The sequence below is a fragment of the Oncorhynchus clarkii genome, chromosome 16 (assembly GCF_045791955.1).
Source record: "Oncorhynchus clarkii lewisi isolate Uvic-CL-2024 chromosome 16, UVic_Ocla_1.0, whole genome shotgun sequence".
NCBI classification, from domain to species: Eukaryota; Metazoa; Chordata; class Actinopteri; order Salmoniformes; family Salmonidae; genus Oncorhynchus; species Oncorhynchus clarkii.
The window spans coordinates 54451432-54478794 of record NC_092162.1 but is presented as its reverse complement, the minus strand read 5'-3'; the positions used below and the strand labels follow the sequence as shown (position 1 = coordinate 54478794).

The following is a 27363-nucleotide window of genomic DNA, read 5'->3' as shown; positions in this document are numbered from 1 at the left end:
CTCTCTGGTAGAAGTAGTGGAATAGTAAGCATCCTTTGAATTTCAAGAGGTTTACACATGAACTGTAAAATAGGAATGATATCAAAATCCAAATATTATGAGGAACAATAAAATAAACTGTTGGTAAATCGTCAAGGTGTGACCGGTGTGTTATATTTGGGAACATGTAACCTTGAAGACCCTATGACTAGGTGATACCCCTGTATGACAAAGTCAAATCCAATCAAAATAAAACCAAAACGCGCAACAACTACATTGTACCATTTCTATTCATTGAGTTCAGGCAGTTTATTTTTACATTAGTAGTAGGAAAGTTACTCATGTTTACCCCAGGAAATGTTAAAATAAAAAGACTGCTTACAGCCAGAAGTAGTTTAAGCGTTTCACATATTTTTATTTCTGTATTTAAGTTCAACAATTCAGTTGCACCCAAATCTACAATAGTTTGAAAACGTGCACAAAAACATGTTTCTTCATCCTGCAAAGAATAATACAAAATAAAATCTGACCCAGGCAAAGGAGGAAACTAGTGTTAGTTATATAATCTCCCTTCTAGTTATTTTAAATTAATACCTCAAGTTTGATCATATAAAGACCCACAAGTCTTTTTGGGGAGTTTTGCCCCTAGCCCCCAGCAGTTAAAAAAAATATTTTCTCTATTTAAAACAAATATTCCAATGTTATTATCATTATTTTAGTAATTTCTGAGAAAATAAATCCATCCCTCCAGCCCGTTGTCTCTGGGTACCATGCCCCACCCACCCAACCCTATCAGAATCCAGTACACAACACTCAAATGTCCAGATAAAAAAAAGAAAAAGAGGATGGAAACAGGAATGACAAAATAATTATACAGTAAATAAGAGGTGACACAGAATTCAGTTAAATTCTCCTCATAGTCCCACTTTAGAGACGTTCCAATTATTTTCTGACATTGTCTTTCATTACATTTAAAAAAAAAAAAGAGTACATCATTTACACCCCACGTATACCCATTGCCCACAATGCCTCGTTCTGGAAGTTCAGCTTTAAAGAATGTCAAATATCAGTGAATTCTAACACGAGGACTGGTGTGTATTAAATAAAAAATAAATACAGATAAAAATTAATCAAATGCAGGGGAAAAAAACAGTCCATCTAGTATGTTATTATTGGGTATTCTTTTTAAAAACATTTTTGTAAGAAAAATCTGACAAAATATTATGCTTTTTCAGATTTCTCCCATTTCAAAACAGAACATCAAAAAATTACCAGACAAAATATCTTTCAAAATAACTATTTGCAAAGGGAATTTAAAAACATAAATAAATAAAATACATTGATGTAATTACAACTGAGTATGTAGGTGTTTAACCAAAGGAAAAGAGAAAACAGTAAGTTGAAAATACTTGGTTTTTGCATTAACTTCAGTGAGGGACTCTGTAAAAAAGCAGGGGGGGTTACGTCAGGTGCTGATGAAGATCCTCCGTGTCAGTTGGCTGCCAGTCCAGTAGCTTCAGAGGACAGCCTACAGCAACACAACAAACGAGGTGAATCAAAACAAAAAACGAACATTTGAATACAAGCTGCTTTGATTTCCCAGTCATACTAGTCTAGTCCTCTTATTTTGAACCATGACATATCAGTAGTTCCAGTGTGTTGTCCCTTACCTGGCATTGATCAGGTACTCAGCCAGGCTGATGCCGGCAGGGGAGCCAGTGATGGTAACCTGCCTGTCAGAGGAGCCCTCCACTTGGTTGGCGATCTTGATCTGAGCCCCAGACATCTGACGGATCTCATTGATCTTAGCCCCCTGACGGCCAATGATGCAGCCAATCAACTTAGGCAAGGAAGGGAAGAGGGAGCGAGTCAGAGAATACAAGACATTTCAACCACTTCAAGAGATGCAGTGCATTCGGAAAGTATTCAGACCCCTTGACGTTTTCCACATTTTGTTATGTTAAAACCTTAATCTATTTTCTCATTGATCCACACACACCAGGTTTTTAGAAATTCTTGCAAATGTATAAAAAAAAAAAAATGAAACACGGAAATATCACATGTACATAAGTATTCAGACCCTTTACTCAGTACTTTGTTGAAGCACCTTTGGCAGCAATTACCGCCTCAAGTCTTCTTGGGTATAACGCTTCAAGCTTGGCACACCTGTATTTTGGGAGTTTATCCCATTCTCTGCAGATCCTCTCAAGCTCTGTCAGGCTGGATGGGGAGCGTCACTGCACACCCATTTCTGGCCTCTCCAGAGATGTTAGATTGGGTTCAAGTCCGGGCCACTTAACGCCTGGCTGTGTGCTTAAGGTCATTGTCGTTGTCTGAGGACCTGAGCAGGTTTTCATCAAGGCTCTCTGTACTTTGCGTCATTCATCTTTGCGTCGATCCTGACTAGTCTCCCTGTCCATGCCGGTGAAAAACATCCCCACAGCATGATGCTGCCACCACAGGGATGGTGCCAGGTTTCCTCCAGATGTGACGCTTGGCAGTCAGGCCAAAGAGTTCAATCTTGGTTTCATCAGACCAGATAATCTTGTTTCTCATGGTCAGTCCTTGGGTGCCTTTTGGCAAACTCCAAGCAGGCTGTGATGTGCCTTTTACTAAAGTGTGGCTTCCGTCTGGCCACTCAAACATAAAAGGCCTGATTGGTGGAGTGCTACAGAGATTGGGCTCTTCTGGAAGGTTCTCCCATCTCCACAGAGGAACTCTGGAGCTCTGTCAGAGTGACCATCGGGTTCTTGGTGGTTCCAAACTTCTTCCATTTAAGAATGATGGAGGCCATTGTGTTCTTGGGGACATTCAATGCTGCAGACATTTTTTGGTACCTTTTCCCCGGACCTGTGCTTCGACACAATCCTGTCTCGGAGCTCTACGGACAATTCCTTAGACCTCATGGCTTGGTCTTTGCTCTGACATACACTGTCAACTGTAGGACATTATATAGACAGGTGTGTGCCTTTCCAAATCATGTCCAATCAATTTAATTTACCACAGGTGGACTCCAATCAAGTCGTAGAAACATCAAGGATGATCAATGGAAACAGGATGCACCGGAGCTCAATTTCAAGTCTCATAGCAAAGGGTTCAAATAGTTATGTAAATAAGTAATGTTTTTTTCTTATTTTCTCTCCATCATTATGGGGTATTGTGTGGAGATTGAGGGAAAAAATTATTTAATACATTTTGGAATACGGCTGTAATGTAACAAAATATGGAAAAAGTCAAAGGGGTCTGACTACTTCCCGAACACACTGTAAATGGAAGTTCGATTGAAATATGTTTCTGCTAAGAACACAGATCAGACAAGTATATTAGACAAATAGACTAACCAAATGGCTGAATTATTTACATTAAACTTCAGCTGAAGTAACGAGAACAGGTGAGAGAATTCAAGGGTGGATGGGGACACTTACATCATTTGGAATGGTCAGCTCATGGGAACTAGTTTGTGCAGAAGAATCCATCCCAGCTAAAGAGAGAAAAACACTCAGTACCTACAAAGCAAACTTTGCACACAATGCACCGTATAAACAAATAACATGTCAATCAAATGCTTCCTGTCTTCATCCTTCCTCTGTGACCTACCTTGGAAACCCTGGTTGTTGGGAGCGATGGGGAAAGGGCTCTGCTGCATGGCCAGCTGGTGGAGTTTGGTAAGCTTTGGAGAGAGAGATGGAAAGGAAGAGCGAGAGATGGAAAGAGATGAAGAGAGGGGGGGGGGAATGAAAGGAGACAGACATAAGTCAGGAGACAGAGGGCTATGATCAGCACAATTATATATACAGTACCAGTCAAAAGATTGTAGAAAATAGTAAAAATAAAAACGTGTGTGTACATTGTAGAATAATAGTGAATACATCAAAACTATGAAATAACATATGGAATCATGTAGTAACCAAGTGTTAAATAAAAATATATTTGAGATTCTTCAAAGTATCCACCCTTTGCATTGATGACAGCTTTTAATGATTTATTTTTTTACCTTTATTTAACTAGGCAAGTCAGTTAAGAACAAATTCTTATTTTCAATGATGGCCTAGGAACAGTGGGTTTAACTGCCTGTTCAGGGGCAGAACAACAGATTTGTACCTTGTCAGCTCAGGGATTTGAACTTGCAACCTTGAAGTTACGAGTCCAATGCTCTAACCACTAGGCTACCCTGCCGCCCCTTTGCACACTCTTGGCATTTCCTCACCCAGCGTCATAAGGTGGTCACCTGGAATGCATTTCAATTAACAGCTGTGCCTTGTTAAAACCTAATTTGTGGAATTTCATTCCTTCTTAATGAATTTGAGCCAATCAGTTGTTATGGTAAGGTAGGGGTGGTATACAGATGATGGTCTTTTATCAAGTAGGGCTACGTCCATATTATGGCAAGAACAGCTCAAAATAAGCAAAGAGAAACGGCAGTCCATCATTACATTAAGACATGAAGGCCAGTCACTGGAACATTTCAGGAACGTTGAAAGTTTTCTCAAGTGCAGTCGCAAAAACCATCAAGCACTATGATGAAACTGGCCCTCATGAGGACCGCCACTAGGAAGACCTAGTGACCTCTGCTGCAGAGGAAGTTCATTTGAGTTATCTACACCTCAGATTATAGCCCAAATAAATCTCTCAGTTCAATTAACAGACATCTCAAAATTTAACTGCCTTAATTTTGCTGGACCCCAGGAAGAGTAACTGCTGCCTTAGTTAATGGGGATCCATAATAAATACATCAACTGTTCAGAGGAGACTGCGTGAACCAGGACATGGTCGAATTACTGCAAAGAAACCACTACTAAAAGGACACCAATAACAATGAGACTTGCTTGGGCCAAGAAACGCAAGCAATGGACATTAGACCGGTGGAAATCTGTCCTTTGGTCGGAGTCCAAATTTGAGATTATTGGTTCCAACCTCCGTGTCTTTGTGAGACGCAGAGTAGGTGAACGGATGATCTCTGCATGTGTGGTTCCCACCATGAAGCATGGAGGTGGTGTGATGGTACTTTGCTGGTGACACTGTCTGTGATTTATTTAGAATTCAAGGCACACTTAACCAGCATGGCTACCTCAGCATTCTGCAACAATATGCCATCACATCTGGTTTGCGCTTTCATTTGTTTCTCAACAGGACAATGACCCAACACACCTCCAGGCTGTGTGAGGGCTATTTGACCAAGGAGAGTGATGGCGTGCTGCATCCGATGACCTGGCCTCCACAATCACCCGACCTCAACCCAATTGAGATGGTTTGGGATGAGTTGGACCGCAGAGTGAAGGGAAAGCAGCCAATAAGTGCTCAGCATATGTGGGAACTCCTTCAAGACTGTTGGAAAAGCATTCCAGATAAAGCTGTTTGAGAGAATGCCAAGCGTGTGCAAAGCTTTCATCAATGCAAAGGGTGGCTACTTCGAAGAATCTAAAATATATTTTGATTTGCTTAACACTGTTTTTGGTTACTACATGGTTCCAGCTGTTATTTAATCATTTTGATGTCTTCACAATTATTCTACATTGTAGAAAATAGTATAAATAAAGAAAACTGTTGAATGAGTAGGCATTTCCAAACTTGACTGGTACTGTACAAACACGTTCATTAGATACACAACCCAGTTCACGAAAAAGTATTGCTCCTACAGACAGTGAATGAATCATGAGTCTTTTCACACACGACAGTGTCTAGGGTTTACCGAGAATGGTGTGACAAACATCCTGTCCGCGTCAGTCCCCCGAGCGAAAACAGCTTGTTGATGAGACAGGTTGAAGGAGAATAGCAAGAACTCTGCAAGCTAACAGGCGGCTCACAAACGACAAATAACGGCGCAGTACAAGTGGTGTGCAGAACGGCATCTTGGAATGGATAACTAGTCTATCCATGTCACGGACGGAATGTTGCAGCAGACGATCACACCAGGTTCCACTCCTATCAGTTGAAAACAAGAAGAAACGGCTCCAGTGGGCACGCAACCACCAACAACGGACACTGAGGAGTGGAAAAACTTTGCCTAGATTATGAAAGTGAGTTCAGTTTACTTAAGTGGCCTGCGCAGTCCCCCAGACCCCAATCCAATGGAGCATCTTGGAACATACAAAATCCCTGTGGAACGTGTCTGACACCTTTTGGAATGCCCCAAAGAATTCAGGCTGTTCTGAGGGCAAAGGGGGGGGTCCAACCCGGTACTAGATGTGTGTGCCTAATAGACTGGCCGGTGAGTGAGTACACACGCACAGGGATGCACACAGTGCAGTCGGAAAGTATTCAGACTCCACATTTTCTTACGTTACAGCCTTATTCTTAAAAACCATAATGACAAAGTGAAAACAGGGTTTTAGAAATATTTGCAAAATTACACATTTTAAAACAGAAGTCTTTGCTATGCGACTCGAAATTGTGCTCAGGTGCATCCTGTTTCCATTGATCATTCTTGAGATGTTGTTTCTACAACTCGGAGTCCACCTGTGGTAATTTAAATTGATTTGACATGATTTGAAAAGACACACCTGTCTATATAAAGGTCCCACAGTTGACAGTGCATGTCAGAGCAAAAAACAAGCCATGAGGTCAAAGGAATTGTCCGTAGAGTTCCGAGACAGGATTGTGTCGAGGCACAGATCTGGGGAAAGGTACCAAAATAAGTCTGCAGCATTTGTGTCCAAGAACACGGCAGACTCCATTTTTAAATGAAATACGTTTGGAACTTCCAAGACTCTTCCTAGAGCGGACCGCCCAGCAAAACTGAGAAATCGGTGGTCACTGACAGAGCTCAAGAGTTCCTCTGTGGAGATGGGCGAACCTTCCAGAAGGACAACCATCCCCGCAGCACTCCACCAAAGCAGTCCTTTATGGTAGAGTGGCCAGACGGAAGCCACTCCTCAGTAAAAAAGCACATGACAGCACACTTGTAGTTTGCCAAAAGGAGCCTCTGACCATGAGAAACAAGATTCTCTGGTCTGATGAAACCAAGATTGAACTGAATGCCAAGTGTCACATCTGGAGGAAACTTGGCACCATCCCTATGGTGAAGCATGGTGGTGGCAGCATCATGCTGTGGGGATGTTTTTCCAGCAGCAGGGACTGGGAGACCAGTCAAGATCGAGGGAAAGATGAACAGAGCAAAGTACAGAGCGATCCTTGATGAAAATCTGCTCCAGACCGCTCAGGACATCAAACTGGGGAAAAGGTTCCCCTTCCAACAAGACAAACAACCTAACCCTAGCTAAGACAACGCAGGAGTGGCTTCGGGATAAGTCTCAATGTCCTCGAGTGGCCCAGCCAGAGCCCGGACTTGAACGCGACCTAACATCTATGAAGAGACCTGAAAATAGCTGTGCAGTGATGCTCCCCATCCAACCTGAGAGCTTTAGAGGATCTGCAGAGAAGAAATGGGAGAAACTCCCCAAATACTGGTGTGCCAAGCTTTTGTAGCGTCATACCCAAGTAGACTCAAGGCAGTAATCACTGCCAAAAGGTGCTTCAACAAAGTACTGAGTAAAGGGTCTGAATACTTATGTAAATGTAATATTTCATTTTTATTTTATACATGAAGTAGTGTGTAGATTGATGAGGGGAAACAACTATTTAATCCATTTTGGAATAAGGCTGTAACATAAAATATGGAAAAGGTGAAGGGGTCTGAATACTTTCTGAATGCACTGTATATAGCCCGCATATTGACGTCACTTCCTGTTGAACGCGGAACGAGGGAGAGCTTGGTTTGTTTTGGAAGGTTTGTTGGTTTTGAAAGTGTATTGAGTTTCTTAGTAGCTAGCTAACTTTTGAATTTGGATCCTGCGAAGCAGTTGGCATCAGTTACTGGGACTGCGCTCTGTCCAATGATCCTGCAGATCAAAGCCGTGTCTGAGGAGCTATTTGGCGTAGCAGCTAGCCCAGCTGCCTATCAAGCTAGCGGGGGTTTTCTGAGCGCTTGAACATAGCCTGCGACATGGTTGACCATTGTAGCTGGGACTGCAGATATTCCCAGGTTTGTGGCTGTCTAGATCCCTGCTGTTTGTTGTTGTTTTCAATCTTCCCTGCGACCTGCCCCGTCTAGCACTACTAGAAGTAACAGCATAACCTACATTGCTAGCTAGTATGACAAAGACCAAAGCCGACGGGAGTACTGTTGAGGACAGTGGTGTCTATCACAGGTGAAGGATCTTAAAAAATATATATAAAAAAAAAACACAAAATAAATTAAATAGGAGTTCTACAAGCATTTGTTACAACAAGAAATAGCTTAAAATGTTTTGTCCAAATACTGGTGGAGTCAACTAACACAAAATAATAGATGACCTGACCAGAGAGGTCCAGGACCCGAAGAACAGTTTGCAGTTCTTCCGGGGTCAGCTCGATGAGTTGAAACAGGAGAACGGCAAGATGACAGCAATCTGTAGGTCACTGAGAGACAGGACATGAGTTCTGTGTGTGAAACCATGATAACAATAATGGAGAAATCAGATTGAGGGACAACCAAGGCAGAACATAGTTGTGGACAGAATTGCAGAACCTCTACATGAGACCTGGACAGAATCTGAGGACAAAGTGAGGGAAATTATCTTGGAGAAATTGAAGATGGAACACGGGAAGATTGAGGTGAAGCTGGAAAACCCACCACCTACCCAGGTGACAGGACCAGGATAGTGGTCAAGTTCCTAAGGTTCAAGGACAAGGTAGCGGTTCTGGAAAGAGCCAAGAACTTGAGGAATGTACATTTTCCTCAACAAGGGCTATCCTGAAGCTGTATGCCAGAAGAGGAAAGAACTGATCCCAACCATGAAAGCTGCCAGAGCACGTGGGGACATTGGTTACATCCACTATGACAGGCTCATTATCTACCCAGGAAGGCATGAGAGCCAAGCCTATGGGTTTGTAGCATCAACCCCACAGCACACACACCAATTGATTAATGGACTGCTGAATGTATATTGTTTATCTTTCTTTGTTTGCTATTTTCCATATTATGTCTCTCTGATAAGCTACCCAGGGAAGGGCTGAAAATAGCACATATTGATATATATAGCCTCATAAATTAGGTTCATGAAATCAATAACTTGCTAAAGTCAGATAAGAGCCATATATTAGCCATTACTGACTTACTTAGATAATTCATTTGATGATACAGCAGTAGCAATACAAGGATATAACATCTATAGAAGAGACAGGAATGCTTATGAGAGAGATGGCTCTGAATATATCCAGCAACACATCTCTGTAATGCTTAGAGAAGATCTTATGTCAAGTGTTATTGAAGTTTTGTGGTTGCAGGTTCACTTGGCACATCTAAAGCCTTTTCTTTGGGGGTGTTTCTATAGGCCACCAAGTGCTAACAGTCAGTATCTAAATAATATGTATGAAATGGTTGATAGTGTATGTGATGTAAACAGAGGTCTACTTTCTTGGGGACCTGAATATTGACTGGTTTTCATCAAGCTGTCAAACCAGTGCCTGTAATCTGGCTCATATTATTAAATCAACCTACCAGGGTGTTTAAACACTACAGGAACAAGCTCATCCACATGTATCGATCACATTTTTGCTAATACTGCGCTATTCGTATCCATTGGATGCAGAGATCACAATATAGTGGCTATATCCAGGAAAGCCAAAGTTCCAAAAGCTGGGCCTAAAATAGAGTATAAGAGATCTTACAAAAGATTTTGCTGTGACTCATGTGGATGTTATATTTGTTGGTCTGATGTGATTAATAAGGAGCATCCATACACTGCACTTGATGAATTTCTGAAATTGCTTCTTTCAATTATTGATAAACATGCACCTGTTAAGAAACGGACTGTTATAACTGTTAAGGCGCCATGGAATGATGAGGAATTTAAAAACTGTATGGTTGAAAGAGATGGGGCAAAAGGAGTGGCTAATAAGTCTGTCTGCACATCTGACTGGCAGACTTATCAAATTGAGAAATCACATGGCTAAACTCAACAAAAAGAAAAAATGCATTATGAATCCAATATCAATGATGTAAAGGATGGAAAACAACTTGAGTACTTCAAATGAAATTATGTGCAGAAACATCTTTCATAGAATCAGATGGCTTATTCAACACAAAACCATTTGATGTGTACCAATTATTTGAATAATTATTTCATTGGCAAAGTGGGCAAACTTATGCAGGAAATGCCAACAATGAACAGTGAGCCATCGTACTCATGCATAAAAAAAAATGAAAGAAAAACATTGCAAGTTTTAATTTTATCAAGTTAATGTGGGAGAGGTGATTTGTGTGTGTTATCATCAATCAATAATGACAATAATCGATCAATCCTGGCATTGACAACTCCGGTGGAAAGCTACGGATGATGGTAGCGAACTCTATAGCCACTCCCATCTGTCATATTTTTAATCTGAGCCTAGAGGAATGTCTTTGTCCTCAGGCCTGGAGGGAAACCAAAGTAATTCTGCTACCAAGATTGGTAAAGGGCCTTCACTGGTTCTAACAGCAGACCTATCAGCATGCTGCCAGCTCTTGGATTTTTTTGTTGTTGACCAAATACAATGATATTTCTCTAAACAAATTAACAAACGTTTAGCGTGCTTATAGAGAAGGGCACTTAAGATGTACTGCACTGACAAATGACTCATGATTGGTTGAAAGAAACTGATACTAAGATTGTTGGAGCTGTACTGTTAGATTTCAGTGCAGCTTTGATATTATTGACCATAACTTGAGAAAACTTGTGTTATGGCTTTTCAACTTCCGCACTAAATCCACGATATGGCAATCTAATAGATCTCAAAGGGTTTTCTTTAATGGAAGCTTCTCTAATGTCAAACACGTAAAGTGTGGCATACTGCAGGGCAGCTCTTTAGGCCCTCTACTCTTTTATATTTTTGGCTAAGAGGAGGAGAGACTGACTGCATCACTTATGTTAATAAGAAACTATATAAAAAAGAGACTGCTGACATCATTTCCTGTCACAACTTGTGGACTTGTTTACATGCTGCTGTGCGTTTTGTTGCTAGTGTTACTTTGCTACCTGCCAACTTTACTTTTTTTTTATTACCGTTTTATATCTCCCCCGCTCAACTTTTTATTTTTACCTGGATGCTTTATCTTGGCATGGTTCTACAGGACCTCCACCAGCCGAAGCTAAGTACAGATAGTAGTATAAATCCCCTCGCACAGTCCCCGCAGCCGGGCAATTTTCTCATGGCTTCAGGAAGGAAATGCTGTAGGAATGATCAATCAGTTCTCGCCATTAAGCAACGAGTCGGAGTCAGAGGCCGCGCATTCTCTGGTCTCTCCTCCACCCATTACGGGGTTTGAGACACCGAAGCCTTCCACCATTAGCGCTGACAAATTGAAAACCCTAGTCATTGGGGACGCCATTACCCGCAGTATTAGACTTCAAAATAATTATCCAGCGATCATACACTGCTTATCAGGGGTCAGGGCTACCGACATTAAGGCTAATCTGAAGATGGTGCTGGCTAAAGGCTAAAACTGGCGAGTGTAGAGAGTATAGGTATATTGTTATCCACATCGGCACCAACGAAGTTAGAATGAAACAGTCTAAAGGTCACCAAGGGCAACATAGCCTCAGTGTGTAAATCAGCTAGAAAGATGTCGACATCGAGTAATTGTCTCTGGCCCCCTCCCAGTTTGTGGGGAGTGATGAGCTCTCCAGCAGTCTCAACTCAATCGCTGGTTGAAAACAGTTCTGCCCCTCTCAAAATATCCAATGATCTACAAATTCTCCCTCTTTCTGGAACCAAGCCTGGCCTGGTGAGGAGTGACGGACTCCATCCTAGCTGGATGTGTGCTCTCATCTTATCTATGAACCCAGACAGGGCTCTAACTTCACAATGAGATAGCCAGCCTGCCAGCTTAGTGGAGTCTACCACTAGCACAGTCAGTGTAGTCAGCTCAGCTATCCCCATTGAGACCGTGTCAGTGCCTCGATCTAGGTTGGGCAAAACTAAACATGGCAGTGTTCGTTTTAGCAATCTCACTGGAATAAAGACCTCCATGCCTGTCTTTATTGAAATAAATTGTGATCTCACATCTCAAAATAGGGGTACTTAATGTTAGATCCCTCACTTCCAAGGCAGTTATAGTCAATTAACTATTAACAATTAACTGATCATAATCTTGATGTGATTGGCCTGACTGAAACATGGCTTAAACCTGATGAATTTACTGTGTTAAATGAGGCCTCTTCTCCTGGTTACAATAGTGACCATATCTCCCACCTATCCGCAAAGGCAGAGGTGTTGCTAACATTTACGATTCCAAATTTCAATTCACACATAAAAAAGGGGGGAAAAAAACATCTTTGAGCTTTTTTTTTTTTTTTTTTCACTTTTTATAGCTACTGTTTACAGGCCTCCTGGGCCGTATACAGCGTTCCTCACTGAGATCCTAAGCGGACCTTGTAGTCATGGCAGATAATATTCAAATTTTTGGTGACTTTAATATTCACATGGAAAAGTCCACAGACTCACTCCAAAAGGCTTTCGGAGCAATCATCGACTAAGTGAGTTTTGTCCAACATGTCTCCGGACCTACTCCCTGCCAGTCATACTGTGGACCTAGTTTTGTCCCGTGGAATAAATGTTCTGGATCTAAATTATTTTTCCTCATAATCCTAGACTAGCGGACCACCAATTTATTACGTTTGCAATCACAACAAATAATCTGCTCAGACGCCAACCAAGGATCATCAAAAGCCGTGCAATAAAATCTTAGACAACTCAAAGATTCCTAGATGCCCTTCCAGACTCCCTCCACCTACCCAAGGACATCAGAGTACAACAATCGGTTAACCATCTGAGGAACTTAATTTAACCTTCCATAATACTCTAGATGCAGTCGCACCCATAAAACATTTGTCATAAGAAACTAGCTCCCTGGTATAGGGTATAGGGACAGTACCGTGCAGTATTGAAGAGCCCTCACTGCTGCTCGATCATTATTTTTCCAACTTAATTTAGGAGAATAAGAACAATCATACATTTATTTTTGATACTGTTGCAAAGCTAACTAAAAAGCAGCATTCCCCAAGAAATGATAGCTTTCACTTCAGCAGTGATAAATTCACAAAGTTCTTTGACGAAAAGATAATGCGCATTAGAAAGCAAATTACGGACTCCTCTTTAAATCTGCATATTTTTCCAAAGCTCAGTTGTCCGGAGTCTGCACAACACTGCCAGGACCTAGGCTCAAGGGAGACACTCAAGTTTCTTAATACCGTAGTATATCTCTTGACACATTGATGAAAATAGTCATGGCCTCTAAACCTTCAAGCTGCATACTGGACCCTATTCCAACTAAACTAACTAAAGAGCTGCTTCCTGTTCTTGGCCCTCATATGTTGAGCATAAAACAGCTCCCTATCCACCGGATGTGTACCAAACTCACTACAAAGTGGCAGAAATAAAGCCTCTCTTGGAAAAGCCAAACCTTGAACCAGAATATATATATATTTTTTAAACTTCGACTAAAAAAAGAAAATGTAAAAAAAAATTCAGTTTATATCAAATCTCCCATTGCGCTCATTTTTATTTTTTATTTTTTTTTAAAGCTGTTGCGCAGCAACTCACTGCCTTCCTGAAGACTAATAAGGTATACAAAATGCTTCAGTCTGGTTTTAGACCCCATCATAGCACTGAGACTACTTGCTTTTGATACTATCGAGCACCACATTCTTTTGGAGAGATTGGAAACCCAAATTGGTCTACACGGTCAAGTTCTGGCATGGTTTAGATTTTATCTGTCGGAAAGATATCAGTTTGTCTCTGTGGATGGTTTGTCCTCTGACAAATCAACTATAAAATTTCGGTGTTCCTCAAGGTTTCTGTTTTAGGACCTCCTGTTTTCACTTATATATATATATATATATATATAATTTATTTTACCTCTTGGTGATGCCATTCAGAAACAATGTTAACTTTCACTGTTATGAGGACGATACACAGGTGTACATTTCGATGAAACATGGTGAAGTCCCAAAATTGCCCTCCCTGGAAGCCTGTGTTTCAGACATAAGGAAGTGGATGGCGACAAATGTTTTACTTTTAAACTCGGACAAAACAGAGATGCTAGTTCTAGGTCCCAAGAAACAAAGAGATCTTCTGTTGGATCTGACAATCTGGATGGTTGTACAGTCGTCTCAAATAAAACTGTGCGTGTCGGAACCCTGATCTCGCTTTTGACGAACACATCAAAAGACAGCTTTTTCCATCTACGTAACATTGCAAAAATCAGAAACTTTGTCCAAAAATTATGCAGAAAAATTAATCCATGCTTTTGTCACTTCTAGATTATACTACTGCAATGCTCTACTTTCCAGCTACCCGGATAAAGCACTAAATAAACTTGACTAGAAGCAAAAAATGTGATCATATTACTCCAGTGCTAGCTTCTCTACACTAGTTTCCCTAGCGCTGATTTCAAGGTTTTACTACTAACCTACAAAGCATTACATGGGCTTGCTCCTATCCATGTTTCCGATTTGGTCTTGCCGTACATACCTACCCCTATGCTACGGTCACAAGATGCAGGCCTCCTTAATGTCCCTAGAATTTCTAAGCAAACAGCTGGAGGCAGGGCTTTCTCCTATAGAGCTCTTTATTGAAGACTCATTTCTTCAGGGTTCTATGATTGAGTGTAGTCTGAGCCAGGGGTATGAAGGTGAACAGAAATACACTGGAGCAACAAACCACCCTTGCTGTCTCTGCCTGGGCAGTTCCCCTCTCTCCACTGGGATTCTCTGCCTATAACCCTATTACGGGGGCTGAGTCACTGACTTACTGGTGCTCATCCATGCCGTCCCCAGCAGAGGTGCGTCACTTGAGTGGGTTGAGTCTCTGACGTGATCTTCCCGTCAGGGTTGGCGCCCACCTCAGATTCGTGCCGTGGGGAGATCTTCGTGGTCTATACTCTGCCTTGTCTCAGGGTAGTAAGTTGGTGGTTGAAGATATCCCTCTAGTGGTGTGGGGGCTGTGTTTCGGCAAAGCAGGCGGGGTTATATCCTGCCTGGTTGGCCCTGTCCGGGGGTATAGTCGGACGGGGCCACAGTGTCGCCCGACCCCTCCGGTCTCAGCCTCCAGAAATTATGCTGCAACAGTTTGTGTCGGAAGGCTAGAGTCAGTCTGTTATATCTGGAGTATTTATCCCGTCTTATCCGGTGTCATGTGTAAATTTAAGTATGTTTCCTCTAATTCTCGCTCTTCTCTCAGAGGACCTGAGCCCTAGGACCATGCCTCAGGACCACCTTGCCTGATGACTCCTTGCTGTCCCCAGTCCACCTGGTCGTACTGCTGCTCCAGTGTCAACTGTTCTGCCTGCGGCTATGGAACCCTGACCTGTTCACCGGACGTGCTACCTTATCCCGGACCTGCTGTTTTCGACTCTCTGTTTACCGCACCTGCTGTCTCTAACTCAATGATCGGCTATGAAAATCCAACAACATTTACTCCGGAGTTGCTGATCTGTTGTACCCTCTACAACCACAGATTATTTTTATTTGACCCTGCTGGTCATCTATGAATGTTTGAACACCGTGACCATGTACTGTTCTAATCTCCACCCGGCACAGCCAGAAGAGGACTGCCCACTGAGTCTGGTTCCTCTAGGTTTCTTCCTAGGTTCCTGCCTTTCTAGGGAGTTTTTCCTAGCCACCATGCTTCTACATCTGCTTTGCTTGCTGTTTGGGGTTTTAGGCTGGATTTCTGTTAGTGATGCACTGATATGACATTTTTTGGCCAATATCCGATATTTTCCTTGACAAAAAAACCCTGATACCGATAACTGATATTTCAAATTTTAGCAGCCTTTTAAGCATTCTAGTACAGGTAAATAGTTACACACAGACACAGCGGTCTAAGGCACTGTATCTCAGGGTAAGAGGCATCACTAGTCTAGACTGTAATAATAACAACAACATCCGGCCGTGATTGGGAGTCCCATAGGGCGGCGCACAATTGGCCCAGCATTGTCCGGGCCGTCATTGTAAATAAGAATTTGTTCTTAACTGACTTACCTAGTTAAAAAAAGGTTACACACAAAAAAAAGTTATTTTGTTGGCATTTACCTATGTCCCCGTTACCAATAAAACTGAATCAAAACTTATTTATTTCACTTACTTGCTGTGCTGTTTTGTTCATTTGTTTTGTTCATTTGTTCAGTTGTTTCATTCTCAACCAGGATTTCTATGGAATGCCGTTTGGGTCTTTGCGTGTCAAAAATGATGCACGTCAAATAACCTGTTTCAGTAGCTATAGTTAGCTAGCTTACTATAGCTAGGTGTCATCTAAAATAACCCTAATTTATAAGAGAGTTCTTATTTGATTAATGGTGGTGAGACCCATCAATGTGAAGCTAGCCACAATAGTGGACTTTGCGGTTAGCCTTCAAAATAAAAGTATAGCATAATTCTACTATTTGTATTAATTTGAGTCACTCAATTACATACTTTAAATTTGAAGGCAAACCGTAAATTCCACGATTGTGCCTAATCCTTATTGTGGCTAGCTTCACAACACACAACCCGCTCCGGTTGAGCCTCACTAGCCAGATGAAGCTAGCTGGCTGCTTATAAAGTTAGCTTTGGGCGACAGGGTTAAGTAGCCGGCTAGCGTTCCATAGTATGCATGTCGTGAATCTAATAGCAGTGACACTATTACGGTGTAACATCGGAAAAATAGCACACTTGGTAGTGTTAACCGGTGTCGACCAGTCGGCGAAAGCCAACATCAGCCACAAGAGAGAACGGTTGATTGTCAAGGGCAATGAATTCCATTATCTTGGCTTTAATGGATTGCCTTTGAGTTGTCTCGCTAAAATGTTGACTTGTTGACTGCTTGATCCACACAGCAGACATTGTGGGCTAGTTTAGGAATGCTGTGTTGCACGTATAGTGCAACATTTTACGTGGTGTCATTACATCATGTGCATACCTATATAATGAAGGTACGTCAGCTTTGACATCGTTTTGCACATTGGTCGTTAAACTAGACATCGGCAGATACCGATATTGGCATTTTTAGCTAATGTCGGCTGATTACGATATGTTCACAGATATATCGTGCATCCCTAGTTTCTGTATAGCACTGAGTCATCTGCTGATGTAAAAAAGGGCTTTAAATAAGTTTAATTGATTGATTAAATCCCAAATTGATTGCATAGTCAACATACACTAAGCTCTGACATACGGTACACACTTATCCCTGGTGCCATGTCTGGTGGGGTATTTTCACAGTCCCAATCCATAACAAATTCAAGAAAGTGTACAGTATTATATAGATCCATTATTGCACGGAACTCTGTTCTATTTCATAATGCTAAAATGAACAGTAAACCTGGATTTTAAAAACAAACATAACGCAACGCCTCTCCCCTATTTGACCTAGATCGTTTGTGTGTATGTATTGATATGTAGGCTACGTGTGCCTTTTTTTAAATTGATGCCGTTCTGTCCTTGAGCTGTTCTTGTCCATTAATGTTCTGTATTATGACATGTTTTGTGTGGACACCAGGAAGAGTAGCTGATGCTTTTGCAACAGCTAATGAGGATCCTAATAAAATACCAACAAAATAAAAAAAAATGAAAATTCTGTCGACACCGATAAATTATTGGCAAAGATTGAACACTACGAAATACCTGCAGAAAACATTGGCTATGAAATTATCGTCTGATACTGGAACGATTTTAGGCCATTGTCAGCCGATACCATAGGCTGAAATATCATGCATCCTACATAGAGAACGTGGGCCTCTTTAATTTAATTCTCTCTCCAATTGTGATCCAATTATCGAAGGTAGAGTCATGCATCCTCTGAAACATGACCCGCCAAACCGCGCTCCTTAACACCCACCCGCTTAACCTGGAAACCAGCTGTACCAATGTGTCGGAGAAAACATCGTTCAACTACGACCGGAAGTCAGCTTGCAAGCGCCCGGCCGCCTCAGGGAGTCGCTAGAACGCGACGAACCAAGTAAAGTCCCCCTGGTCAAACCCTCCCCTAACCCCGACGACGCCTGGGCCAATTGTGCACAGCCCTATTGGACTCCTGGTCACGGCCAGTGAACGAACCAGGTTCTGTAGTGACACCTCAAACACTGCGAAGCAGTGCCTTAAACCACTGCGCCACTCAGGAGGCCGGAATGCGGGGCTTCTGAGCAATTACTTTACAGTACTATGTGCTGTCAATTTTTTATAATTACCATACATGCAGCAACTCAACACAATGGATTGATTGACAGTATAAGACTAGCATAGGATCACAATCAAGCCAATGAGTCAAAGCCTAAATTCAGAATTCCTATCAAACATAATTGGTGTGCAGAGAAACTAAACAATACACACGGCAACAAAGTCATTGAAACAACCAACTGTGTTTAGAACTAAAATTAGGCCTTAGCATTGCATCATTGCAGTGCATGAATTGAAACACAAAATGGAACTTGGGTACTTAGGGGGAGGGACAAAAAGTACAGCATGTAATAGAGGGTGGATGCCATTGCTACCCAGGAGGGTTGACTGTATATGTAGATATATGGGCTCACTTACAGAATGACCTTCACTTACGTCAGGCTGTGGAATGGCGTGCTGTCCTTGAACAGCGTATGCCTGCAATGACAGAATAGCACTTAGGAGGGCGCAAGGGAAACAGAAACAAAGTGCATGCACACACACCAAGTGAATGTACAGACAAACACGCAAATATATAGGCTGTAGTATACTGGGAACCTATGACCTTGGATGTCTGGAATGAGAAAAATGTTATGGGGTAATTCATACATCAACACACATCATAAGTAGTCACCCCCCATGGATTTATTTTCTTAAAAATGCTTTATTGTAATTGGTCATTTATCTGCATAAAGTATTCCATAATGTTAAAGTGAAGAGAAATCTTTAACAATAAAAATGTAATAACTAAAATAGTAATTTAGGCATTTCTAAATGATAGTGAACTAAAATATCAGCGAAACATGAAAAGTGTTGGTCCCATGTTTCATAAGAATGAAAGATCCCAGAAACTTTCCATTCACACAAAAATATTTCTTGCAAATGGTGCTCACAAATTTCTTTACACCCTTGTTGGTGAGCATTTCTCCATTGCCAAGACTATCCATCAACCTGACAGGTGTGGCAAATCAAGAAGCTGATTAAACAGCATAATTACACAGGTGCACCTTGTGCTGGGTTCAATAAAAGGCCACTAAAATGTATAGTTGTCACACAACACAACGCCACAGATGTCTCAAGTTCTGAGGGACCGTGCAATTGGCATGCTAACTGCATGAATGTCCACCAGAGCTGCTGCCAATGGAACTTGGCAACTACCGCCTCCGTCGATTTAGAGAATTTGGCAGCACGTCCAACCAGCCTCATAACCGCCGTCTTGTGGGTGAGCGGTTTGCTGATGTCAGCGCTGTGAACAGAGTGCCCCATGGTGGCAGTGGGGTTATGGTATGGGCAGGCATAAGCTACGGACAATCAACAATTGCATTCTATTGATGGCACACAGATACCGTGCCTAGATCCTGAGGCGCATTGTTATGCCATTCATCCGCAACCATCACCTCATGTTTCAGCATTATAATGCACGGCCCCATGTCGTAAGTATCAACTTTATGCGAAGGAGATGTGTTGAGCTGCATAAGACAAATGGTCACAAGATACTGACTGGTTTCTGATCCACACCCTACCTTTTTATTAAGACATATGTGACTAACAGATGCATATCTGTATTCCCAGTCATGAGAAATCCATAGATTAGGGCCTAATTCATTCATTTCAATTGACTGATTTCCTTAAATGAACTGTAACACTGTAAAAATAAAACATTAAATTGTTGCATTTATATTTTTGTTCAGTATAGTTTAAGAGTAAAAATTTGACTTAACAAATCACGTAAGTTACATGGACTCACCCTGTGTGAAATAGGGGTTGAATAACTACCCCTTCCATATGGAAAGTATTCAGACCCCTTGACCTTTTCCACATTGTTACGTTACAGCTTTATTTTAAAATTGATTAAATAATATTTTTCCCCCTCAGCAATCTACATACAATAGCCCATAATGAAAAAGCAAAAACAGGGTTTTAGAATTTACGTATATATATTTTTTTATACCTTACATACATTAGTATAGAGACCCTTTGCTATAAGACTCGAAATTGAGCTCAGGTGCATCCGGTTTCCATTAATCATTCTTGAGATGTTTCTTCAACTATTGGTGTCCACCTGTGGTAAATTAAATTTCTTGGACATGTCTATATAAGGTTCCACAGTTGACAGTGCATGTCAGAGCAAAAACCAAGTCGAATGAACTGTCCATGGAGCTCCGAGACAGGATTGTGTCAAGGCACAGATCTGGTGAAGGACACCAAAACATTTCTGCAGTATTGATGGTCCTCAAGAACACAGTGGCCTCCATCATTCTTAAATGGAAGAAGTTTGGAACCACCAATACTCTTCCTAAAGCTGGCCACCTGGCAAAAATTAGAAATCAGGGGAGAAGGGCATTGGGTCAGGGAGGTGACCAAGAACCCGATGGTTACTCTGACAGAGCTCCACTGTGGAGACGGGGGAACCTTCCAGAAAGAGAACCATCTCTGCAGCACTCCACCAATCAGGCCTTTATGGTAGAGTGGCCAGACGGAAGCCACTCCTCAGTAAAAGGCACATGACAGCCCGCTTGGAGTGTGGCATATCAAGAAGCTGATTAAACAGCATGATCATTACACATCAATTAGGCTTAAGTGCCTTGCTCAATAGCACACATTTTTATCGGCGACCTTTCAGTTACTGGCCCAACACTAACCACTAGCCTACCTTCCACCCAAATCCAACACGTCACTGCAGTGTTGTGGGTATGCTTGACATCAGCAAAGACTGGGGAGTTTCAGGATAAAAAGAACCGGGAAGGAGCTAAGCACAGCCAAAATCCTAGAGGAAAACATGCTTCAGTCTGCTTTACACCAGACACTGGGAAAATAACTCCCCTTTCAGCAGGACAATAACCTACAACACAAGGTCAAATCTACACTAGAGTTGCTTATCAAGAAGTCAGCAAATGTTCTTGAGTGGCCAAGTTACAGTTCTGACTTAAATCTACTTGCAAATATATGATTAGACTTGAAAATTGCTGTCCAGCCATGATCCCCAACAATGACATCTTTTGAAAAGAATAACAGGCAAATATTGCAAAATCCAGGTGTGCAAAGTATTTACTCAAGAAGAGTCAGCTATAATCGCTGCCAAAGGTGTTTCTAACATGCATTGTTGACTCAGGGGGGTGAATACTTATCTAAATCATGGTTTATTAGGGTCTTATTTTTCATTCATCAAAAAAATATATACATTTTGCTTCAATTTGACAGAGTATTTTGTGTAGATCGTTGACAAAACATGACAATGAAATCAATTTTAATCCCACTTTGTAACAAAATGTGAATGAATCCAAAAGGGGGTGAATACTTGTGACAGGCACTGTATACATACACACAAAACAATGATATGGTCATGCGGGTAACGCATATGCACCCTCCAGCTGGCATTCAACCCATCTGTCAGCTCAGCTACTCTACAATTACTGGAGGGGATTTCTAACATAGAAACGCTGGCCAATCGACAATGGTGCTGACATCTACACAGTGCAGAATTATACTACTTAAATGTAGTAACACAGACCTAAAGATGCAGTGGTATTCAACTTCCCTAAAACAAATGACAATGCTATCATTTTAGAAGGGAAACTTAATTAACAAACTGACATAAATTACAGACTAATTAGTTGATTAATTAGGTTGGTTTATTTACCTGACCACCTGCAAAGATAACGGGAGAGCCTGAGGGTTTGGGCCTGTAAGGGATGGTTACACCCTTAGGTGGAGACTGAGGAGAGAGAGAAACAAATACTATTAGGAACTGAAAACTATACATACACAGTAGTTATTTTGCAGGACCTTCAAATGTAGAAAAGCAATGGTTATCAAATCAGGAAGCTAAGTAACATTCCTGACAATCCAAGACAAATAAGGGGTAGTGCGCCATTGTTCCCATACTACTACCTCAAGCATGACGACACAGATCTGCTTGACACACTCGATGATGGGCTGGGGGGTCCCTGCAATGGTGATGGCCCGCTCCGTGGAGTTAGGTAGCATGTCTCCTGCCACCTGCACCTGAGCTCCTGTCGACTACAGAGATACAGTTCTCTTTAAAATATCTTCAGACAATTATACTACTACTAATAATAATAATAATAAAGCTAGTTCTTTGAATAAACATATTATTAAAATTTCATGTGGTGACCCAGTGCCAAAGATGTATTATTCTTAGGCGAAAATAACCCTGGTGTCAGTAAAGGTTGGATCATAACATTCAACGACAGGTGTTTGGCAAGAATCTTCCATTCATAACTTGACTGGCCAAATGGTCAAAAAAGGTTTTTGGATGAATTTCTTAAGGGTTCATTCAAATTCCATTGTCAATACTTCTCTTTAGAATATATCTCATGAAACCCCCAGCTGTAATGATGACTGCCTCATGTGTGGCTGTACTGTACTTACCTCTCTGATTTCCTTGATCTTGCAGCCGCCCTTGCCGATGAGCGAGCCACACTGGCTGGCAGGCACAACGATGCGCAGGGTAACTGGCGGTTTACTGGTGGCCGTGCTGTTAGTCATTGAGCTGCTGATGTCCTGTGGGGAATACAACAGGAGACACTGGTCAGGATGACGTCAGTCCAAATACCTAGAATCTAGGTCGTATAGATGTTTTAGGAACTTCACTATGAAAAATCAGAAATTGCTACTAGTATTTTTACTCCAAAATTGTGTGGTTATGGGTGCATAAAAACTATTTTCTTTACAATTTCATTTTAATACAGTTCCAGTCAGATTTAAACATTTTTTTTTAAACTAGGCAAGCCAGTTAAGAACAAATTCTTATTTACAATGACGTCCTACCCCGGGCCAACGCTGGGCCAATTGTGCGCAGCCCTATGGGACTCCCAAACACTACCGAATATGATACAGCCTGGATTCAAACCAGGGAACGTAGTGACACCTCTTGCACTGAGATGCAGTGCCTTAGACTGCTGCGCCACTCTGGAGTTATACATGGCCTGTTTGAAATCTGTAGTTAGGATTCCTTTCAAACCTCCTCCAGCTTCTCGATGATCATGGAGAAGGCTTTAAAGATGGCGGTGGTGGGGCCTGCCAGGGTGATGATCCTCTCTGGGCAGTTCCCTTCTGAGATGTTGATACGAGCACCACTCTACACAAGACAAACAGTCACTTGTTTCTTTATTACAATGCTAAAATATTAAGACTCCATATATTTCATTTAGGAATTCAGTCATTAATTAAAGCTCTGTCAGTGCCAGCCTGATTTTGGTTCTAAAATTGCAATCTGTCAACCCTGAAGCATGAGTCAGAATCAGACATGAAAAATGTATAGAATTGTCTACTTCTCTCAAACTCCTTTCAACACTTCTATACAGCCTCAATGCAATGACAGACAACTCACCTCCTCTCTCATCTTCTTCACAGACTCTCCTTTCTGCAGAAAAATTACAGGAACCATAATATTTACATACACTACTGTTGCTCCCGATTGAATCGGGTTGCACAAAAACAGTCAAATTTACTGGGCCGGTGGGCAGGACGGTTGGTGATCATGACGGGGTGAATGAGAAAATATCTAAAAGAATGCATTACTAAACTGACTTTCCAAACCTGGGTCGGTTGTAGACCCAATTCCTCTCTGCTTACCTCGTCAAAATAAAAGTTATTACTTTTTTGTCCACATATGGCGCATGTGAAGTGAATATATATGGCGCATAGGAAGTGAGTCTACAACAGACCCACGTTTGGAAAGTGTTTTTAATAATACATCACTTTCAATATTTTGTCTGAAATCCCCCCTCTCATAATGACCAACTGTCATGCCCACCGGCACAGTAAGTTGAAATGGATTTTGTTTAACATCTAGCTTCACCATGGAGTGTTTTTGTGCAACCCATACAATGGGGAGCAACACTAGTGTATGTAAATATACCTACGCTGCTAAACGCAGCAAGATGTTTACACAACAGTCACAGCCATGATTGAACAGCGCAAAGCCGAACACAGTGAGAAACATCAGGAAAAAGACACACTCACCTTGCCAATAATGCTTCCAACCTCCTGCAGACAAAAAAAGCAATATCACTAATCCATCTGTTTTTCATATTCACTTAATAGCATTACTCAAGATTGAAAGAAACCTGTCTATTAGTTTCCCCCATTATATCCAAGTTATCCAATGTAGTGTGCAAGGTTTATGCTAGTCTCTGGTGCCTCACTTAAAGACAGTGGCAAGAGATTAGGTTTATGCTGACTATTCACAGTAATGAATTAGTTTTGTGAATGGAACAACCATGGTGTAATGGTCATAACTCTATCACCCATCTCCTGTTCATACTCACCTTTCCGTGCATAAGTAGCCTAATAGTAAGGGTGACATTGAGCCCTCCTTCAACCACACTGGTGTCCATAGCTGTTGTAGTGTATTTAGTCTAGCCTGGCCAAGAAGTCGAGTCTCTGGTCAAAAGTATCAGGTCTGCAAGACAAGAGGGACCAGAGAGATAAACGGCCGAGTTTTAAGTTAGAGGGCAAACAACAACCAGAACTAGTTACTGTTCTATATAGAGTGTTAAGCTGAAAAGAGTATAACTAGCTGCTGAATGTGTTGACCAGATGAGATGGATATAGTACCAGTCTGATGATGCCATCTCGTAAGTGAATCACGTCGATTAACTTGATTCCTTAACTACACCAAAGATTCACTGACTCCGTTCACATTGCAGTGTACCGGTTCAGATAATAGTAGCTAGCTAGTTAACGGCCTATTAATTAGCTAACGTAAAACAACTCTGGAAGAAACAGCCCTATGTAGCGACGCTAACTAGATTTAGTTGCTAACAGATACCTAGCTAACTACCTTTATTTACACCTTGGAAAATACAATATACTTTAAAACAAAGTTACTGTAGTAACTAGCTAGTAGTAACGTTTGCTAGCTAGCATTTTTTATGGATATAAACCAGAATGCTTGCTATAGTGGAAATAAAATGTCAAAGCTTCAAGTGCCTACTTGAAATGACAACGAGTTAGCTAGCTAGCAGTATGGCTAGCAGTAACATTGGCTAGCTAGCTAAACAAGTTAAGAGTTGAAAAACCTAAATTAATCAATTAATAAGAAACTATCCATACCCTGGGTACAGTAGTGTGGATACATCAATATTGTGCCAGCTGCATGTTCTCGTTAGGTTGTTTTTAAAACCATTAACTAACTAGTTAAAAAAAGGAAGATATCAAACGTTAACTGGCTAACTAACGTTAATCAAATCAGAATGAGCACAATGTTAGCAAACTAGCATGTGTAACGATAATCCGCAATTTTGAATGTTGCGGCCTAGGTCCTGAGACTCGTTCAGGCGCCGTTAACCCTGTCCTTCATTCCAAAGAAAATGCAGTAGTTAGGGCAGCCTTACCTGAACCGTACTGTGAGATGTGTTCAGGGGGAGGGTAGGGTATTAAGGGAAGAGGTTCGGGAGGGAATTTTAAAAGGATTCGGGGAAAAGGGAAGAGACGCTGCTGCTCGATCGGGTTCCACTCTTCTGCTCAACACAAAAGACAACAAAAGGAAAAAATTTCAACTTTCAACTTTAACCCGATCCTCCCCAACGAGTTAACCCCACCCATTAAAAACACTGAATGTCGTCACCATTTTATCCCCATTTACAAACCACACATATTGATGATGGTAAATACATCTATTTTTATTTGAGAAAAATATAAAAACGTTTATTTTGGCGGTGCTTACTCTAAGGCGGCCATATGAACAATAAGACAAACGCATGTAGCTAGCTAAGCAATCTGTTTTATTTTTCTTGAATAACGTGGTATTTGTTATTCCTTTTCTGTACATTGACAGTATAATGGTCTTGTATCTGTGTTAAACGATAGCAGGGAGTATAATAGAGGCAAAGCCACTGATGTGAGAGTAATTTGACCAGATGGCCATGCAGTGTTAGCTCATTCCTGGGAAAATAGCAGAGTATGTCTGGGCAAAAGCTACTATTCAGAATGGTGATGGAGAAATCCACATAGGCCTACAATAATTCTAGGTTTCACTTGTATAATCGAATTTCCTCCCCAAAACTGAAAGGAGTCTATGATGTAACAAAGTATATGACGTAATTTATTATTATTATTATGTTAGTGTGTTTCAAAGTTCTCCGTTCTGAAAGAATGAGACTTTGCCTCGGCTTCATCAAAAATGTGTATTTTTTGGTACTTAATGTGTATTTATTTAAAGAGCCCATGAGATAAATAGGATATTATATCATATCTATTTTTCTTTCAAAAGTATATCTATTTGTATTTATATTTTCAGAGAAATAGTTATTTATCATAGGGGAAATGGAGGAGAAACCAACTATGAGTGATATCGATTTGGACAAGATCCTTTCTACACCTCAAGAAGTACCACATTCCGTTGAGGTGGTACTGAGGAAATTGGAAATTGCTGAAATGGGTCGAGCTAAACGAGTGAGTCACACTCCAAAAATGGTTCCACTTGTAACTCCCATGCCCATATGAAATTATTGCTGTGAAGAATTGTCATAAAAATATGTATTTAAGAAGAGCATATGAGCCCAGCGAGCATATTTGGTTCAATGGAAGTTGTGGGAACATATGTTTTTGGTTTTACATTGGTTGTTGGAACGAAGCCATAAGTTTCCTGACCGATAAAACTGAAGAACAGAACAGAAGTCAAAATTTCGCCTGTGCTGGGAAAGCTTATTTTTAGGTTGTAGGGAGGTTCTGAGAACATTTCACTCTGGCTCCTTGAAAGTTTTACTGGGAGGTTTTATTAATGCTCTGAGAACAGAAATTACAGTGGGGCAAAAAAATACTTATTTTCCACCATAATTTGCAAATAAATAAATTAAAAATCCTACAATGTGATTTTCTGGAAACATTTTTCTAATTTTGTCTGTCATAGTTGAAGTGTACCTATGATGAAAATTACAGGCCTCTCTCATCTTTTTAAGTGGGAGAACTTGCACAATTGGTGGCTGATTAAATACTTTTCTGCCCCACTGTATGTTATTTGGAGGTTTTTGAATAACTTTGTTAAAACTTCCTGAATGTGTCATTAACAATTTTAATAACTCTGTTAGCTTATTTTGGCGTAACTTTTTGTTAAACTCCAAGCACATACGTAAAGTATGTTTTTTTTTTGTCAAATTCCTTAAATGTGCTGAGAATGTTCCAAAGCCAAGCAACTATCCTGCAACATTCCCAGGAAGTTGTGTGAAGGTTGTATGCAAAATAACCATAGGACAACCACGATCTC

The 27363-nt window shown here is 41.1% G+C and overlaps 1 protein-coding gene across 4 annotated transcripts; it reads right to left on the bottom strand.

Annotated features, from left to right (window-relative positions):
• Positions 1 to 370: 370 nt before the first annotated feature.
• LOC139368750 (poly(rC)-binding protein 2-like) lies at positions 371 to 25670 on the bottom strand. Of its 4 annotated transcripts, none has more exons than XM_071108063.1 (13): positions 25493 to 25670; positions 24425 to 24558; positions 24120 to 24143; positions 23485 to 23517; positions 23116 to 23232; positions 22524 to 22655; positions 22020 to 22151; positions 21772 to 21846; positions 18510 to 18569; positions 3577 to 3649; positions 3405 to 3460; positions 1650 to 1819; positions 371 to 1507 (listed from the first exon to the last, which is right to left on the bottom strand). In XM_071108063.1, exons 2-13 carry the CDS (start codon positions 24491 to 24493, stop codon positions 1471 to 1473), a joined length of 978 nt encoding a protein of 325 aa, XP_070964164.1. In that variant the 5' UTR covers positions 24494 to 24558; positions 25493 to 25670; the 3' UTR covers positions 371 to 1470. The 4 variants fall into 4 exon arrangements, with proteins under 4 accessions (XP_070964164.1, XP_070964166.1, XP_070964165.1 ...); XM_071108065.1 differs by having other exon boundaries at positions 18528 to 18569; XM_071108064.1 differs by having other exon boundaries at positions 22023 to 22151.
• Between the last annotated feature and the right edge of the window lie 1693 nt (positions 25671 to 27363).